Source organism: Myotis lucifugus, unplaced genomic scaffold (assembly GCF_000147115.1).
Source record: "Myotis lucifugus unplaced genomic scaffold, Myoluc2.0 scaffold_78, whole genome shotgun sequence".
Lineage (NCBI taxonomy): Eukaryota > Metazoa > Chordata > Mammalia > Chiroptera > Vespertilionidae > Myotis > Myotis lucifugus.
Window position 1 is genome coordinate 3569292 of NW_005871126.1, and position 19413 is coordinate 3588704.

General features: G+C 39.8%; 1 protein-coding gene across 3 annotated transcripts in view; it reads left to right on the forward strand.

Moving 5' to 3' along the window:
• The first annotated feature begins 37 nt into the window (after positions 1–37).
• Positions 38–19413, forward strand: part of RECQL (RecQ like helicase) — a 28781-nt gene continuing 9405 nt past the window's right edge. Inside the window, exons 1-6 of one of the 3 annotated variants that reach the window (XM_006090668.3) lie at positions 38–127; positions 2651–2698; positions 12287–12484; positions 14013–14192; positions 15200–15306; positions 16496–16694. In XM_006090668.3, the coding sequence (XP_006090730.1) occupies positions 2683–2698; positions 12287–12484; positions 14013–14192; positions 15200–15306; positions 16496–16694 (700 nt within the window). In that variant the 5' untranslated portion in view covers positions 38–127; positions 2651–2682. Of the gene's footprint in view, positions 128–1817; positions 1884–2650; positions 2699–11164; positions 11297–12286; positions 12485–14012; positions 14193–15199; positions 15307–16495; positions 16695–19413 lie in introns of those variants that run through there. The other 2 variants (XM_023755527.1, XM_014457528.2) reach the window with 2 other exon arrangements.

A 19413-nucleotide genomic window follows, 5' to 3' on the forward strand; every position in this document is an offset into this window, starting at 1 on the left:
GGGCGGCCACGCCCCTTGGCCAATTAGAGAAGGGTCTGACTTGCCATTGGTGGACCGGGCCGACCCGGAAGGGTGGATGCTCGCGGCTGGAGTGCGGAGAAAGCCGGGTGGCGGGAACTTTTTACGGGTGAGCCACGCGTGGTTCTGAGTCCGGGGCGCTTTGGGGTCGGAGGCTGGGGAGGTCTGGAAGGCCCGGGTGCGGGGTTCCTGAACGGCTTCTCCGGTTACGTTTTGAAAGGGCTGGTTTTCCCTCTTCCTGCCTGAAGGCGAGGCCCGTCTGTTAGGGGTCGCTGCCTTCCACATTGGCAGGGGAGACAGCAGGGGAACCCAGGCCCTTAGGACACGTTCGTTTGATCTCCAGCCTTTTGCATGCAGCAAGCTTGGTCACCAAAGCCTGTTGATTGGAAGCCGTCGTTTATTGGGAACACCGTTGGGAGGGTATTATTATTATATTATTATATTGCTGCTGTCTGTAAACGCAAGTGGCGGGGGAAGGGGGATGGATGTGTGTCTGATTTAACCTGTGGCACCTCAATGGCATTTCCTCCAGCACCGATGACTGGGTGTGACACGGTGAGAGATTTCCTGTGGGTGCTCTCAAAAATTCAAAAACATCAGAAGCGAAACCGATGAGTCATGGAAGTAGTGAAAGCTTGCTGTTGACCAAAAAATCAGTTCGCTAACCGGGAGCACTCCAACCAAAACATGTAATGAGGCTCAGGGGTGTGTTGTTAAAACAGCTGATATAGTGAGAAGGTAGTGGCTGCTTATCTTCACAGTGATTGGGTATAGTATTAACATTTTGTAAATTGATAGGGAATTTGGTTAGTGGTTACCCCATATCAACCTTGGGAAACTGTTTAAGTTTCACTCACATTTCCAGAGGCTAAATGAGAAATGACCCAGGTTAAGTTATACAAAGTAAGCTCAGTTAAGCTTTGCTTGTGTGACCAAACTGTTTTTTTTTTTTGTTTGTTTGTTTTTTTTAATGCTCAGGTAGTTTTCAAGGCTGGACTTCGTTTGTTTTTACATTGCCTAGCTATACTTCTGACAGACCTGCTGTAGCTCATTAATTTCTGACCATATTAAGGTATCTTTTAATATTAAATCACATCATTTGGGGAAGGAATTTATGAGTTTTTTTTGACAGTATAATCAAAGAAGTAATTTAAAACTGTGTGTGTGTGTGTGTGTGTGTGTGTGTGTGTGTGTGTGTTATAGAATGTATTCTTTCCTAAGAGTGGAGATAGTTTCTGCTTTCAATCTCTGCAAACTTGAGCCTGAACTACATGCAAGGTACTTCGCTAGGCTATGTGAATACAAAGGGAAGAGACGCAACCCCTGCCCTGCGGGAAAACCTTGCACTCTAGGGAAGGAGAATTATGTTTCCACAAGAGCTGTTTATATAGATAAAGAATTAAAAGTCTTTGGTTTACCCTCCTACTTCAAACAGGTTATATTCCAAACTCAGCAAGGCAAAGACGATCCTGCCTATCTTCCCAGCCTAGTGGTGGTTTCAGAATTCTGTGTTAGGAAGGGCATAAGGTCAGCATTCTGGTTAAGGTAGAGTCATGCTGAAGTAACCTTTGGGGAACATTCTAAGTTACTTTTAGAAAATGTTGGTTGTCCATATCAGAGTTAGGGGAGGTGTTCGTGGGGATTATGGGCAGCCTAAAGTTCCTACTCTGAAGCCGCATCTCCTTCCACTTGCTCATATGTACTCTTTCTTACGTTTTAGTCATTCATAGGTATTTAGAGGTTCTTAATACAAACCATGTGTTTTTTTTTCCTACTTCTGAGCTTTTCAGGTTCTCTTCTGAAATTTATGAACTCCCCACCCCACCATAGAATGCCAAATCCTTTTTTAAGATTGAGCCTAAATTGTAAGTCTTTAAAGCAAGTATTCAGTAAAATGTTAAACGATTAATTTGGGTATTTATGTTGGTAGATTTTGCTTAACCTGGGTCATTTGAATCTATCCAACTTGTTATTTGTAAGATAGGTTCTATCCCAATTTTACAAGTAGGGAAAGAAGCTGACAGGAACAGGGTGTGTAATTTTGCTAAAATCACACAGTGGTTTAGTACTAACTATTAAACCTCAAATATTTGCTCTTTTTTGTTATATCACTTTGTATCTGGTGATTCTTGTTGTTTTATTTACCTTGTACTTATTATACTAGAGGCCTGGGGCACGAAGTTCGTGTGGGGAGCGGGCCTAAGCCATAAGCCAGACATCCTTAGTGCTGCAGCAGAGGCAGGAGAGGCTCCCGCCACCGCCACCGTGCTTGCCAGCGGTGAGCCTGGCTTCTGCCTGAGCGCACTGACCACCAGGGGGCAGTTCCTGCATTGAGCGTCTGCCCCCTGGTGGTCAGTGCACGTCATAGTGACCAGTCGTTTCGCCATTTGGTCGATTTTGTATATTAGCCTTTTATTATATAGGATGTTTATGTGACTTTGGACACTTCTCCAAAAAATAGAGAATTTTCCATAAAAATTAGTAAGAACCATGTAGTTCTTTTTTAAAGGGTCCTTATGTAAGTGTTACTTTCTAACATTTTTTTGTGCTTAGTTGTGTCAGAATATCATTGAGCATAATCAAATAGTACTGTTTTAAAAAAATGTTGCTATTATTTTTCTTTCATTTTTAGAAAGAAATTTGGATCTCTAATTCAGTGTTGGAATGGCATCTGTTTCAGGTTAGTGGAAATAATTACTTTTTTTTTTTCCATTCTGTTCTGTTTCTACTTGTATGTTCTTTGAAAAAAATATTTGCTTTTCTCTGTACCTTCACTTCAACTTCGCTGTGAACTTTAAACTGCTCTAATTAAAAGTCTTAATAAAAATAAATAAATACAATAAATTTAAAATATATTTGTTTAAAAAATTCTGATTATAGCCCAGGCCTGTTAGAACATTGTCCCGATATGCCAAGGTTGTGGGTTCATCCCTGGTCAGGGCACATACAGGAATCAACCAATGAATTCATAAATAGTGGAACAACAAATCTGTTTCTCTCTCTCTCTCTCTCTCTCCCTCTCTCTCTCTCCCTCCCTCCCTCCCTCTCCCTCCCTCCCTCCCTCTCTCTCCCTCCCTCTCCCTCCCTCTCCCTCCCTCTCCCTCTCCCTCTTCCCCTACCCCCTCTTTCTAAAGTCAATCAATAAATTAAGAAATTTTTTCTGATTCTAGAAATGCTGTTTTTTTTTTAGATTAAAAAAAGTGTGTGTGTTTTTAAATATTGATTTCAGAGAGAGGAAGGGAAAAGGAGAGAGAGAGAGAGAGAAACATCAATGATGGGAGAGAACATTAATCGGCTGCCTCCTGCACACCCCCCACTGGGGATTGAGCCTGCAACCTTACTGGGAATCGGGAATCGAACTGTGATCTCCTGGTTCACGGGTTGATGCTTAACCGCTGAACCATACCCGCTGGGCTGTTTTTTTCAGATTTTTAGAAATTATGGTAAATATACATTACAAAATTTACCATTTTAACTATTTTTTTGTAATTCTCACCTAAAGATACGATTTTCATTGAGTCTAGAGAAGAGGAAGGGAGAGGGAGAGAGAGAGAGAGAAACATCAATTGCCTCGTGAACGCCCTGACTGGGGATCAAACCCACAACCTGTGTATGTGTCCTGACCTAGAATTGAACCCATCCCCTTTCGGTATATGGGATGACACTCCAACCAACTGAGCCATGCCAGCCAGGGCATCATTTTAACTTTTTTTTTTAATCCTCACCTGAGGATATTTTTTCCATTGATTTTTCAGAGAGAGTGGAAGGGAGGGAGGAGGCATTAAGAGAGAGAGAAACATCAATGTGAGAGAGACACATCAATTGGTTGCCTTCTACATGGGTCCTGACAAGGGTTTGGTTTGAGGGCTGACACTCTAACCACTGAGCCAGGGTGCATTTTAACTTTTTTAAGTGTACAATTCAGTGGCATTAAGTGCCTTCATATTGTTGTGCACCCATCACTAATATCCATCTCCCGAACTTTTTCATCTTCCCAAACTGAAATTCTGTATCCAATTAAACAGTAACTCCTGATTGCCCCCTTTCTTGCAACCCTTGGTAACACTATTCCACTTTTTGTCTAGGAATTTGATTGTTCTAGGCACTTCATTTAAGTGGAATCATGTAATATTTGTCCTTTTGTGTCTAGATTATTTCACTTAGCATAATGTCTTTGAGGTTCATCCATTTTGTAACATGTATCTTTTTAAGGCTGAATAATATTTCATTGTATGTACATAACATCTTTTATTTATCCATTTGTCTGTCCCTGGACATATGGGTTATTGTTCCTTTTGGCTAATAGGGAATAATGCTGCTATGAACATTGGTGTATAAATATCTGAGTCCCTACTTTCAGCTGTTTGGGTTTATACCCAGAAATGGAATTGCTAGATCACAAGTTGATTTTTTTGAGTAACTTGCCATACTATTTTCCATGGTGGCTGCACCATTTTATATTCCCACTAGCAATACATAAGGGTTCCAAGGAAAATATATGTTTTTTGATAGAATTCTAGGAACCTAAAAATTATAAAGTAGAAAATACCAATCACTTCTAATCTTATGTTGAGATTAATACTATAACATTTAATTTATTAAAATTTTTAAACATTTTGTACATATTGTTTTGTAATGTGATTTAAAAACACAATGCAAATATAGAATATAGACATATTATTAAGTAAATTGTATGTTGTAAATATTCTAATACCTGCATTGTATTTTGTTGTTTTGAAGTGACATTAAATAAATAATATTTTATTGTTGAACTTTTATACTGTTTTTATTTTTAAAACATAAAAAAATTCTGCCTCGAGCATCTATGAATTGCAAGTTTTGTGTGCTCCTCTGATTATTTCTTTAAGATACAGTCTTATAAGTGGAGTTATTTCAAATGTCTTTAAAATATAAAAGAAAAACATCCATTTTACCTTTCCCAGACAGATACGCTTGGTATTTTGATATATGTCTATTCATTATTTGTTCCTGTAAACTTGACCAGATTCTACTGTGCTTATTAGTGATATCTTGCTATTTATTCGGTTAAGAGGTGGTGGCAGGGGTGCTGTGTATATAAAGTTTGCTAATACATACTAGTTCTAATAGTAGGGTGACAAGATCAGTTTTTTCAAACTTTAAAGAAGGGGCTTTCTTAAATATGAGACATGTCCCTCCCCTCTCCCCCCTCCCCTGCCTCCCCCCCCTCCACACACACAACTTTATAATTTATTTCAATATAAACATAAAAAAATAGTGACATAGGTTTTGGCTTTGACTCATGCCTCCTTCTCATACCCTGAGGGTTAATAATAAATGGTCAAAATTTAAGTTATGTTAAATGCTAACCCAAGCATTCTTTACTTAGAGATTAAAATGAGGGTTTGAGAGATGTCACTGAACCTCACAACTCAGTTCAGCATGATCATTTTGGGATTGCATATGTTATTTTACTTCAGACTTCAGCTTTATCAGTGGAGTATGACTTTAAAATAATTGAACAATGAAATAGGTAAATTTTATTTAAATAGAGATGCTTATTTCAAATAACTGCTTCCATAATATGTACCCCTTTCAAAGAAATCTAACTTCTATTGTTCTATCCATTTGTTGAACTGTATTTGAACTGCCTCTTTGAGGTTGCCTTCAGGTAGTCTGTTACTTTGGATCTGACGGCTTCAGTGCTGGTAAATCACTTTCCTTTCAGAGTTAACTTCAGTTTGTGATATTGTTAGAAAATGTGCTATTTCTGAAGAATGGCACCTCCCATTCAGTGTTTCAGCTGTAAGCCTAGAAACACTGCAGTGTGATCCCCACTCAGTTCAGTGCGCTCTTGAGATACCATTGCCGTAATAAGCCCTGTGTACTTGTAATCCCTCTTCATTATTGATTAAAATCATATACTTGACTTTTCAATCACATTTCATATAGTAAAGTCTTGTATATGCCAGCATTGGAGATGATACAATTTTGGACAAAAAAATTAAAATACCCCGACTTACTACAACTAGCTGTACCTTTTAATATTTTTAGGCAATCGTGATTTTGTCAAAGATACGATATGACTTTGTACCATGGATTGACATTACATCTCTGTCAGGTAGGGTTTGATCAGAGAAGCAGAGCCACTCTGAGTGATATAAGGGATTATGTGATTGTGGGAAGTGTTAGGTTCTTTATGTATGTTTCCTATGTGTCTGGCACTGGGACTGAAGTTGGCAGAATCAGCAGTCAGGAAAAGAAGATGTGATGGGGAATGCAAAAATAAACTGCTACCTGTGAAGATGATCTTCTGTTTCTTACTAGAATATGTATTAGTGTCTCGTTGCCTCACATCTTCTAATTTGGATGCTGCAGAAGGCATGTCAGAGAGCTGGTGTACTTCACATGAAGTTGCATGCAACTGGCTGAGGCTTCAGAGAAGCTGAAGAAGGTGAACCAATAGGACCTGGAGGAGCTGCAAGCCCTGCTATTTTCCCAAGGATATCTAGCAGCAGCTGGAGTTGTGGGCACAGGTGCTGCCCCATGCCAATGAGGTCACCAGCCCTGACCTTGCAGTGACCTTCTAAATATGGCAAATATGGCCACTGCATCACTTCCACCTTCCAAATCTTTGGCAGAGTTCTTTGTGCCCTAACCTAGATCTATGCAGGGAAAGAATTTTGGGAAATGTAGTTCTAGCTTAGCTAAGTTATCACAGTACAAAGCCACCAGACTTCACCCATTGCCTACAGGGTATCCATAGACTTCTCTTTTAATCTATACTAACAAAAGGGTAATATGCTAATTAGACCGGACGTCTTCCGGACGACCATCTGGATGACCTTCCTGACAAAGCCGGCCCAAGCCCGGGAGAAACCGCCCGCCCCACAGTCCTGGGCACCAGTGCCTGCAGCCCTGGAGAGGGAGAAAAGCTGCCCGCCCCGCGGTCCCGGGTGTCAGTGCCTGTGGCTGCGGCCCAGGAGAGGGAGAAAAGCTGCCTGCCCTGCAGTCCAGGGCGCCTGTGGCTGCGGTTGCGGCCCGGGAGAGGGAGAAAAGTGGCCCGCCCTGCAGTCCCGGGCGCCTGTAGCTGCGGCCTGGGCGAAGCCCCTCACCCACAGTCCCCTGCGGCTGTGGCCAGCCTGTGTGAAGCTGGCCCGGGTCCCTGGTGCCTGCGGCCGGCCAGAGTGAGGGAAGCCAGGGTCCGGGGTGCCTGCGGCCAGTTGGAGGAGGGAATCCTGGGTCCCGGGTGTGTGGCCGAGGCAGAGGTAGTTAGGGGTGATCAGGCAGGCAGGCTAACGGGCAATCAGACAGGCGAGCGGTTAGGAGCCAGCGTCCCAGAGCATGTCAGTGCGCTCCCACAGGGCAGTGTCGCTCAGCCAGCAGCCGGGCTCACAGCTGGCGAGTGCAGTGGTGGTGATGGGAGCCTCTCCCACCTCCGCAACAGCGCTAAGGAGCAGTGAGCCAAGCAGTAAGGAGCAGCAAGCAGGCGGACAGTAAGGAGCAAGCGGTCCCGGACTGCGAGAGGGTGCAGGCTGGGCTGAGGGACCCCCCCTCCTCCAGTGCACGAATTTTGTGCACTAGGCCTCTAGTATTCAAATAAAGGAAGTAGCAGAATGATGCTTCTGCATAATGTGTCACCAACTATCCTGTACACAACCAGATACAAACTAATCTCTACAGAAGAGGGCACAATTTCTACTTATCTTTTGATGATGCTTATTCCTCTTTTTGACGAATCACATCCTCCTTGATAATCCTCCAGTGGTTCTCAACCTTCCTAATGCCGTGAACCTTTAATACAGTTCCTCATGTTGTGACCCCCAACCATAAAATTATTTTCGTTGCTACTTCATAACTGTAATTTTGCTGCTGTTATGAATCGTAATGTAAATATCTGATATGCAGGATGTATTTTCGAATGATGCGACCCACAGGTTGAGAACCGCTGCACCTAAATCCTGAGATATGAAGTTAGCTACTATTGACACTTTTTTTCTTTTTGATGTTAAAAGGAATAGCAGAAGGGACAAAAACAACAACAAAAAAACCCCACCAACAAGAACAAAAAACCCAAACTTGGTTTATATACAAATACTAGGGGCCCAGTGAACAAATTTGTGTACCTTGAAAGGAACTGTGGGCCCTGAGGCTGTGGTGGGCACAGGGGTGGGTCTTGGCCCATCCTCCGTGCCCCCGCCTTGCCCCTCCCGCCATGGCCCCTGGTCCCCTGTCTGCCGGCAGCCCCCGCTCCTGCTACTGCTCCCACGCTCTGACCTACACTCTGACAGCACCGGCCCCGCTTGCACCTGCTGATGGTGTGGAGCGATTGGGGCTGGTGCCAGCAGTGGGTGTGAGTGGAGCTGGTGCCCAGATTGCCCCTCAGGACCAGAGGAAGGTGGAGAAGCCCTCAGGGGTGATTGGGGCTAGCAGCCACTGCTTGCACCCACTGACAGCACCTACCAATTGGGACCGGCACTGGGCGCTGACTGCGGCTATGGGTGGGGCTTGCGCCAGCATCAGGTGCAAGTGCCGGGCAGAACTGCAGCACACGGGAGCAAAAAATTTTTAGTAACCACCAGAGGTTCGCCCTGATGACAGCGACTGGAGCCTCGCCTTGGTCTGGCATCCCTGGTCACCTGCTCCACCATCCCACTGTGGCCAACGCCCACCATGTTCCGCACACGCCCCATGGTGGTCAGCGAACGTCATAGCGACTGGTTGTTCGATTATTCAGTTGTTCAGCCGTTGGGTCTATTTGCATATTAGCCTTTTATTATATAGGATCAAAATAAGGAAGAAAGTCTTATAGGTATTGCAGTTCTTATTTCTTACTGCCAATGTTTGATGATTTCTGAGAAGTTATTTTCCTTTTCCCAATACACAATTGCCCTGATAAGTTTCTCTGGAGGATACTAGTGGAAAGATTTACTGCATAAAGTTTTAGCTGTGTAGTAGAGTCCTTCCTCAAAGGGCCCCAACCTGCACTTTATTCAAGGGACTCTGGGTCTATAAATTGGCTCATTTCTGGGGATTGGATGAAGGATGGTGACTCTTGTGGTGATTCAAATCAGACTTATGTTTACCAGAATCAGGGCTTTGTATTCTACCTATACAAATCTAATCATCTGTTTCCACCTCAGCAACATCATGACCAACTAGCCAATGCCAAAGACCTTTGAGAGTCAGACTATTCTGATTACAGCTGCTCTGTTGCCTATTATGGCAACCGCATCTACCTTTTCTTTGGTCATGAATTGCCAACATTTAGTCCCTGTATCTTAGAATCCATCATTCTCATTGATTCAGGTTGTCTAGTTTAAAGGCAGTACTTCCCACTGTCATTCCTGACTTGCAGAGAACAGCCACTCCAGAGCTCTTCAGGGATGCTAAGGCTCCCCTCATGACTATTTCTCATGATCTTGGTGAAGGGAGTATCCTCTGGATCTTGTTGCGGGTACAGCAAGAGAGTGGATGATCAATTTACCCGATAATCCACTCTAGCACTCCCATCTCCCCAAGCCTCTGGATCCCCTCCTGTATAGTATACCCAGGAAGTTCTGGCCCTTCAACTTCATTGGGATTTACACTTATGTTGTTCCATCCAACTTTCTTATATTCATCTTTGGGGCCTGGTTTCTGGCTACCAACTAAGTAAATTATTAGAGCTACTCCTGGGCACTATTTTAGCACACTAATTCCAGAATTTCTTACCGAGTCCATACTAATAAGTTAAGCTTTATTTAATATTATTTTCTATCCACCCCGATTTAATACCCTTAGGATCTCTTCCCATATTTATTCTCTAGGTTTCTGGTGATATATATTGGCAAATGCAACTCTGGTGTGTTTTGTGTCTTCTCATGGGTTGCACTTTTAATACCTCAGCCTCTAGGGCAGCAGTTCTCAACCTGTGGGTCGTGACCCCTTTGGGGGTCGAACAACCCTTTCACAGGGGTCGCCTAAGACCATCGGAAAACACATATATAATTACATATTGTTTTTGTGATTAATCACTATGCTTTAATTATGTTCAATTTGTAACAATGAAAATATATCCTGCATATCAGATATTTACATTACGATTCATAACAGTAGCAAAATTACAGTTATGAAGTAGCAACGAAAATAATTTTATGGTTGGGGGTCACCACAACATGAGGAACTGTATTAAAGGGTCGCGGCATTAGGAAGGTTGAGAACCACTGATCTAGGGCGTCCTGGGTATTGAAGCACTAAGAGGTGGTGGGGGGAGATCCTTAGGGAGATGAGCAATCCTTTGCAAAACAACCACCTCAGGAAGGACCATTAAAGGCATTCAGGCAGGAGAAAGCTGTTTCAGAAAGGGAAGGGCAAAAGTGACTTGTCAGATTTAGTGCTCAAGGTCCCCTGTTTCATTGGAATCAGCCCAGATGTTCCCATCCCAGCGACACTTTGTCTTTAACTTTAATACGAGTCCCTGCAAAGTTGGGAATTCAATTTACATTGTATTACAGCCATCTGCAGGATTTAGACTTAGGGTTGGTATTCAGTAATCTTGACCCTGTGGCAACTTTGAGGCCCTGCATTTCTCTCCCCAAGTTCTCCAGCATACTTCAAAGCAACCAGTTGTTGCCATTATTTTCACCAAAATGTTCTGTGTCAGGAAACACTTGGCCACCCAGGTATTAAGTAAGACACCAGTATAATTACGTGTGACACTTAATTATACTGGTGTCTACAGATTAGAATTTAAATAACTTTGTCTACTGCATACCATGGAATACCATTGCCCCTTTTATCACTGCAAACAAAGGACATCAGTATCTTTAATCAGATCAGAGGCCCAATTTCAGGTGGCCCAGAAGCAATTCAGAGAACCCACCCTTAAGTTTCTGTTCATCTGGAACAGCACTGGGTGTTGGCTAGGTTTCAATCAGATATAAGGGGTTTCTTATAGGGACTAGTTCCTGCATAATCACTGGAGCTGGTTACGCAGTCCCCTGCTGGACCTGAAGTCAGTAGTGCCAGCATTAGGGATGGGAAGATAGATGTGAAGTGTGGGTGGGTAAGGATCAGCTGAAACCCACAAGGACTATGTGGAACCCTCCTGTTTCTCACTGGGAATCATGGGGGTGTGTCACTGCCTACAAGGATCTGACTTCATGGATGCTGGTGCCTTGCCGAAGATCTGGTGTACTTGCTACGGCAAGTTGCACATGAAGTTGGTCAAGGATTCAGAGAAGCTGTGGGCCAAGCTACTGCCCTGGGGAGATTCATCAGGGCCTGGAGGAACTGGCTTCTGCCCCGTGACAACAAGGTGAGGCAGAAGATCCATGACGACATGAGTGAGCTGCAACAGCATTTGACCTTATGCCAAACATCTGAATGTAAATCAGCCTGCTCTTTTTTCCACCCTCCAAATCTCATGCAGAGTTCACTTGTGGCCAATCCTAACCCAGAATCCTACAGGGAAGGGAATTCTGGCAGTTGTACAATACAAAGTCACCACAACATCCGATTTTAAATAACCCTAAGACTTTATCTCATGAAAAGGCATTAAAAATGAACACTGAATAATGCAGGCAGATGTTTTGGACACACCAACAACATCTTTAAATTTTTTACAGCTTCCATTGATATGGTATCAAAAGGAATCTCACTTTGACTTTGTCTGATTAGAATCATACATTAAGGCTTCTTTAAAATTAATTAATGATGGAGTTGTAATGTTAATTTTAATAGTACATGATTTCTTTTTTTACTTGTTATATCACCTTGTTTATAATTATTGAATCCCTATCATGCCGCTATATGAGCCTAAATGTGAATGTTTTTGTGAAATAATAGCTAAGAAGTTAGGGGACTACTTTTAAATAGCTTGTGTTTGCTTCATAGTTGGGTCACTTGATTTAGGAGATTGTTGGGCCACTGCCTTACAACATAATTAAAATAGATATCATTTGTAAATGCTTAACTTGTACCAGGTACTGTGTCAAGAACCTTCAATATGTTATCTCACTTAATTCTGTACAATAGTGCTATGAAACCTAGGTTTTATCCCCATTTTACAGATGGGGAAATTGAGGCTCAGTAAAGTACCTTGCCCGAGGTCACTCAGCAGGTAAGAGGAGGACCTGCGATTTACTAATAAGTCAGGTCTGTGACTCCAAAACAATGCTCTTAACCACACTGCAGAATTTATAAGCTTGTCTGTGATTTCGATGGTGAGGAATATTAAAAAATTATTAGGGAAACCTAAAATTGTAATTGACTGTGTTGTCATTATATCTTTTTTCCTCCCTCATAGCTCTAACTGAGGAATTGGATTCGGTGAACAATGAGCTACATGCAGTAGACATTCAAATTCAGGAACTTCTGGAGAGGCAACAAGAGCTTACTCAGAAAAAAAACATCCTAACAAACAGAATAAAGCAGTGTTTGGAGGATTCTGATGCTGGGGGAAGCAATGAATGTGATTCTTCACCTGCCTCTTGGAATAAAGAAGGTTTATTCTTTTTTTCTTTGCTAGTTTTTTTCTTCTTTCTTTAAACTGGAGTCAAATCACTGTATCAGGGTCAGTGCTTTCCAGTACGTTTAGAGGTGAAACTGGCCATTCCTTAAGTGGCGTGGGAGCTTAGAGGCAGACCGTTCTCTACCCATGTTCTGTAGTCTTTTAAAATTAAGCTTTTAGGCCCTAGCCGGTTTGGCTCAGTGGATATAGCGTCGACCTACGGACTGAAGGGTCCCAGGTTCGATGTCCGGGTTGTGGGCTCGATCCCCAGTAGGGGGCGTGCAGGAGGCAGCCGATCAATGATTCTCTCTCATCATTGATGTTTTTATCTCTCTCTCCCTCTCCCTTCCTTTCTGAAATCAATAAAGAAATATATTTTAAAAAAAGTAAAACAAATAAAATTAAGCTTTTATTATTCAGACTATTATTTTTTTTCCAAATATGGTTAACAACATTAATGTTAACAACATGAATCAATGCTTGGAAAAGTGAGATATTTATTTTAACTAAATTTTCTAAATTTTCACTAGACAAAATTAAACGATTAAGAAAAAAATTCAAACTTTTTCCGAAGTCTAGTTCATTTCCCTTCTCTACTGAACAAACCTTTTTTGATTTAAGTTCCTTCAGAGCATCGTGTGTATCACTAATTTTCGTGGGAGACAGAGAAAGTCAAATGCTACATGATTTCTCTTATATGTGGAATCTAAAAATTAAAATAAAACAGAAACAGACTTATAAATGCAGAGAACAGAGGGTTGCCAATAGGACAGTGATTGGGGGAATGGGTGAAAAAGGTGAAGGGATTAAGTAGTACACATTGGCAGTTACAAAATAGTCATGTGAGTGTAAAGCAAGGCATAGAGAATATTAATCAATAATACTGTAATAACTGTATGGTGTCAAGTGGTTACTAGACTTATGGGGGATCACTTTGTAAGTTATATAAATGTCTCACCACTGTACTGTAGTGTACTAATATAATATTGAATGTCAACTGTAATTGAAAAGTAAATAAACATTGGTGAACAACCAAAAAAAATAATAAAAGGAATACTATAACCTGAGAAGGAATTGCAGTGCTTTTGTGGGCCTTGTTTTTTAGTGATTCACTTGTAAACAAGATATTTACACCAAAAATTCCAGATAATGGTTAACTTTGTTCATGATTTTTGAGTATTGTATGATACTTTGAATTCCTTGATTGACTTTCAGATGGTTTTTCAAATATCTTCCTTTGTGTAAGTTAATTCTCAACTGGCAAATGCTTTGATTTTTTCCTGATATACTAGCTTTTTTTTCTGAGGTACGATTTCTTACTGTATATCATTAAATTTGCTCTTGCTTTAGTTTTGTGACTTAAACTAATCTCAAAATTGTTCTTATGAAAGTTAAATTGTCCATAGTATTAAAAATCTTATATATATTTATCTGATCCTGCTCTTATAAAAGCAGCTATGCACATGTGTCTCCTTATAGTCCTAAACAATCTAATATATTTAGCTTATTTTTCTCTTTCTAGATTTTCCATGGTCTGATAAAGTTAAAGATGTTCTGCAAAATGTCTTTAAACTGGAGAAGTTCAGACTGCTTCAGCTTGAAACTATTAATGTAACAATGTCTGGAAAGGATGTATTTCTTGTTATGCCTACAGGAGGTGGAAAGAGCTTATGCTACCAGTTACCAGCATTATGTTCAGATGGTATGTATTAATAAAGAGTGATTTTAAATTGAAGAAATGTTATTTCTCTTTATATATATATATTTAAATTGAAGAAATGTTATTTCTCTTTATATATATATATATATATATATATATATATATATATATATATACAGTATATACTTTAAAATATATTTTTATTGATTTTAGAGAAAGGAAAGGAGAGGAAGAGAGAGAGAAACATTGATTGGTTGCCTCCCCTACTCACCCTGACCAGGACCAAACCCACAACTTGGGTTCTGATGGAGAATCGAACCAGGGACCTTTTGATGCTCTGTTGCTCAACCAACTGAGCCACACTGGCCAGGGCTCTCTTAATATATTTTTAAGTATTCAAAAAAATAGTTAAACAGGACTACTCTCTTTCTGCGGTTATTTTAAGGAACAAACTATAGGAACATGAGGTCATATGTTTATAACAATGTAGAATAGCTCTTATAGCTGTCAACACTTTCAGTTATAAGAGAAACAAGATTTATTGCCAGAACTTCATTTAGTCAATACACTGTTCACTGATTTCCATTCAGAATAAATTAATCTGGTGCAGGAAGTGGATGAATACCCATGAAACATTTTCAATTCTATAGTTTGCTATGGTTTTTATGGGGAGGTAGGCAGCTTTGGAATAACTTTTCCCTGATGTAACTGGATAGTATTTTATATTATTTTACTGAGATTACCAATACTGATTGTTAAAAATGATAGTGAATTCAAAATTCAAAATGATAATATCAATCTTTATGTTTGTAGGACTGAATAAGGGAAGAGATTTCTGTTTAATCTTAAATTTGCTTATTTGGCTTAGGATCATTTATTCGTATCTCCCTCCTATATTAATGAGGATAAGAAATAGATAGTATAATGCTAACGTTGCATTGAAAATTAGTCTGAATTAATTACTAGTGCCCACAAGTTATGATAAAGAAGGTGACTCGTTGAAACTTGTTCTGGTGGTATAAAATTGAAAGTCGATTTTTCTTTTTCAGGTTTTACACTTGTGATTTGCCCATTGATTTCTCTTATGGAAGACCAATTAATGGTTTTAAAACAATTAGAAATTTCAGCTACTATGTTAAATGCTTCTAGTTCTAAGGTATGGTTCTGTATTATTTGTTTATTGTGTTATAGGTCTTCACTGAAGTAGGGGCCTTAACTACAGTTGAGTTGCTTATAAAATTAAAACTGATTACTACTTATATCAGGAGTTGTAAACTACTGCTAATGGGCCATTTCTAGCCCATTTCCTATTTTGTATGGTTTGTGAGTTAAGATAGATTTTTATATTTTTAAATGGTTAAGAGAAAAATAATACATTTTGTGAAGTGTGAAAATACTATGAGATTTAGATTTTAGTGTCCATAAATAAAGTTTTATTGGAACATAACCATGCTCACTCATTTATACTTATGCTGCCAGAAGTTTAGTATTTTATTTTTGCATTTGCCCACTTCTGAGGAGATAGCCTTATGTTTGCTCCCCTAAGATTTCTGGGACATTTAGGACCAGTTGAAATGTTTAATACACTTTGTCTATTTCTTAACAAAATTAGGACTATCTCAAGGAATTAACACACTGCTTTCTGGGATGATGAAAGCAGTTTTGATGTTCTCTTTCTATCACATTCAGCATTGTTTCTTTACACTTCTTTGAGTCCTAATCAAATGAGAAGGAAAATTATGACATCTACTGGGCAAAATTTTATATAAAATAGTAACAAAGCACTAAGAACCTAATAACTTATCTCTTAAGATTTATTATTGTTATATATAACATATAAATATATATTTCACATTATAAAATTTTAATTCAATGAATAAGATAGTTTATAAAACCTAAAAAAGAGATTATGAGTAGATATGACAGCATCATTAAAGCAGGTAATTAAGAATAAATTATGTTCACAGAGATAGGCAGTGTTACAAATGTAATGTTAAGATTAATAAAAAACACACCTTTGTAGTCATAGTTATTACAAACAATTTAGAATTATGCCGTCATAGAATAAATGCTTATTTGAGTATCTTGACATTCATTTCTTATTCTTTTTTTGTCAAATGAGATTATGCTTTTATCAACAGTTTGGGTGTAAGTAAATAGCTAAAATTCTATTTACACAACTGCCATGAAGTTTAGTACTGGGACATGGTTTCCATTTTAATGAACTAATATCTGCTGTTAAACAGCCCCAGACTATTGCTTTTGAGTAATGAACATCTTTTACCGCTTAGTATTGCAGTCTGTTAGCTTAGTTCTACTATCGTGTCTGTTTTTCCTTTCAATAGGAGCATGTGAAATGGGTTCATGCTGAAATGGTAAATAAAAACTCCACGCTAAAGCTAATTTATGTGACTCCAGAGAAAATTGCAAAAAGCAAAATGTTTATGTCAAGACTAGAGAAAGCCTATGAAGCAAGGAGATTTACCCGAATAGCTGTGGATGAAGTTCACTGCTGTAGTCACTGGGGTCATGATTTCAGACCTGGTATGTATGTGGTAGCTGGAAAACTTGATATTGGGGACTATTTTCTTACTCAGCTTTACATGATGGAAAATTCCTGCTTCCATTAAAATTATCCTCTTGGGTAGTTATTACTCCTTTTCTTTTGCCTTTATATAAGGAGAGTCAAGAGGCAAAATCTTTCTCTTTACTCCCTCTAAGGTAGTATTTAGTTTAATTATCTTTGTCCTTTAAAACATATGTCTGTTAGCAAAAATACTGTTCTACCTTTAGCCATAAAGATTTACTGACCTCTAGGTTCTTCTTCACATCTATTGAGGAATTTGCATCTGCTTCAAAGTTGTCTTTAGTTGTCATTCTGAGTGTCGTTAGCATCCACTTCAGGACCTATATTCAACTAACTCCTCAGGGAAAGTTCCATGGGATATCTTAATAACCCTTTTTTTTTACTCCTGCAACTTAATCCTACAGTCATAGCCTAAAGCAGATTATTCAGACTTGTTTTATGTAAAAAAATATTAAATTAAAAAATCTTGCTTTATGATTTCAACCTCTTTTCCGTCTGAACCTACTTTCACACTCATATGGACCCCTGGGTTCCTGAGTTTATTGGATCACACTTCCTCCTTCTCCACTCTACTCAGAGGTCACCAGTGACTCTATTTCCCACTGGCTAAATCCAGTGGTCTCATCTTTATTCCTCTTCCCATTTAACTTCAATAGCATTTTATACTGTTCACCTCCCACCTTGCCACTTTCTTTTCTTTTGGTTAATATGTAACTTTTTTATTTTGTTCTTTTCCATTCTTACCTCCTTCATTCTTCTTCCTTTGCCACCTCCTTCGATATTAGTGTTCCCTTTGGTTCTGATCTGTTTTCACCTTTTCTCATACTTCCCCAAGGATAGTAGACTCATAGCCTGAAGATCATTCTCTACCTTCAGAAATATTGGAAGCACAGGTATTTTTTTTTAATTTGATTTAAATGCTTCAGGCAGCATATATACTGTGCTTTCTACTAAGAGCCCTGCTGTCTTAACCAGACTACTCCACAGAGTAAATTGTAAAACACTGTTTTATTACAGCTTGGTAGTGTAGTTTGAAATGCAGAAGTGTGATACTTCCAACTTTGTTCTTTCTCAAGATTGCTTTGGCTACTGAGGGTCTTTTGTTGTTCCAAATAAATTTTAGGATTATTTGTTCTAAGTTTTGTGAAAAAATGCCCTTGGTATTTTGATAAGGGATTGCATTGACTTTGTAGCTCTCTTAGGGTAGTATTTTCATTTTGACAATATTAATTATCTGATCCATTAGTATAGTATATATTTCTATTTGTGTTCTAATTTGGATGCCTTTTATTTCTTTTTCTTGCCTAATTGCTCTGGCTAGGACTTCCAATACTATCTATAATAATAAAAGTGTAATATACTAATTAGACTGGACATCCTTCCAGACATCCTTCCGGATGACCTTCTGGATGAAGTCGGAGCTGCAAGCCTGGGTCTGGGTGCCTGTCGGCAGCCGGAGGGAAACCCAGGTTCCGGGTGTCAGAGGAAAGCCGGTGCCAGCAGCCGGGGGAAGGAAGGCCTACTCTTGCACGAATTTTGTGCGTTGGGCTTCTAGTGTTGAATAAAAGTGGAGAAGTGGGCATCCTTACCTTGTTCATGGTTTTAGAGGGAAAACTTTCAGTTCTAACTTGCAACCATAGAGGAATATAGTTCCCTACTTACTGGCCTTGACAATAGATCCAAGCATCACATCACCCTGTGATTTAGCCTCACTGAACTGTGTGCTGTTATCTCAGCCTCTCAAGTCATTTCATGCCAGTGTGTGTGCAGTGTGTGTGCTGTTTCCTCTGCCTGATGTCTTCCTCCTCCCTTCCTAGGAACTCTGCTTATTCTTCAAGACCCAATTCAAATGTTAGCTCCTGGAAGCCTTCACAACTTCGCAAATGGTTACTTTCTCCTCTGTATTTTCATAGTCCTTAGCCTTTAGCAATTTCTTTTTTACTTTTTTCCAAATAATTTACATATTTAAGGACAACTTATCTAGTGATGTAGGTGTGTATGACAAGTTTGAGCCCAGAATGGTTCCCCTGAAAGAGATTATATAAAAAGCAGTGCCCTCACCAAGCTTTTTCTGGTCTGAACTTGCCACTCTTGGATGCTTCTGGTGATAGAAGGGTTTAGGCCAGTGATGGCGAACCTCTGACACGTGTGTCAAAGGTGACACGCGAACTCATTTTTTTGGTTGATTTTTCTTTGTTAAATGGCATTTAAATATATAAAATAAATATCAAAAATATAATCAAAAAATTTCTATATGTGACACGGCACCAGAGTTAAGTTAGGGTTTTCAAAATGCTGACACGCTCGCGAGCCGCAGTTTGCTGACCACGGGTTTAGGCTGATGGCCTCTTTTATCTCTTGTCAGTTGTAATAGACTCAAATACTATGGCTACTCCCACTGCCTCTTAAATCCCCTGTTCACCAGGTGTAGACCAGTGCATACCTTACTAGAAACGTTAGGTATTTCCTCTCTTCAACAGGGAGTCCATCTGTGGCCAAGAACAGTGTTTTCAAAAAATCAACTAAAAGTATAAGAAAGCCTACCTATTCAAAAAGACTAGGCTGCACCTGCAGATTTACTGAGATTGCTAGCTAGACCATCAAAGTACAGCAATCCTTGGTTAGCTCCATCATGTTAAAAGGCTTAATTTACTCTGTTCCTTAAAGGACAGAAAG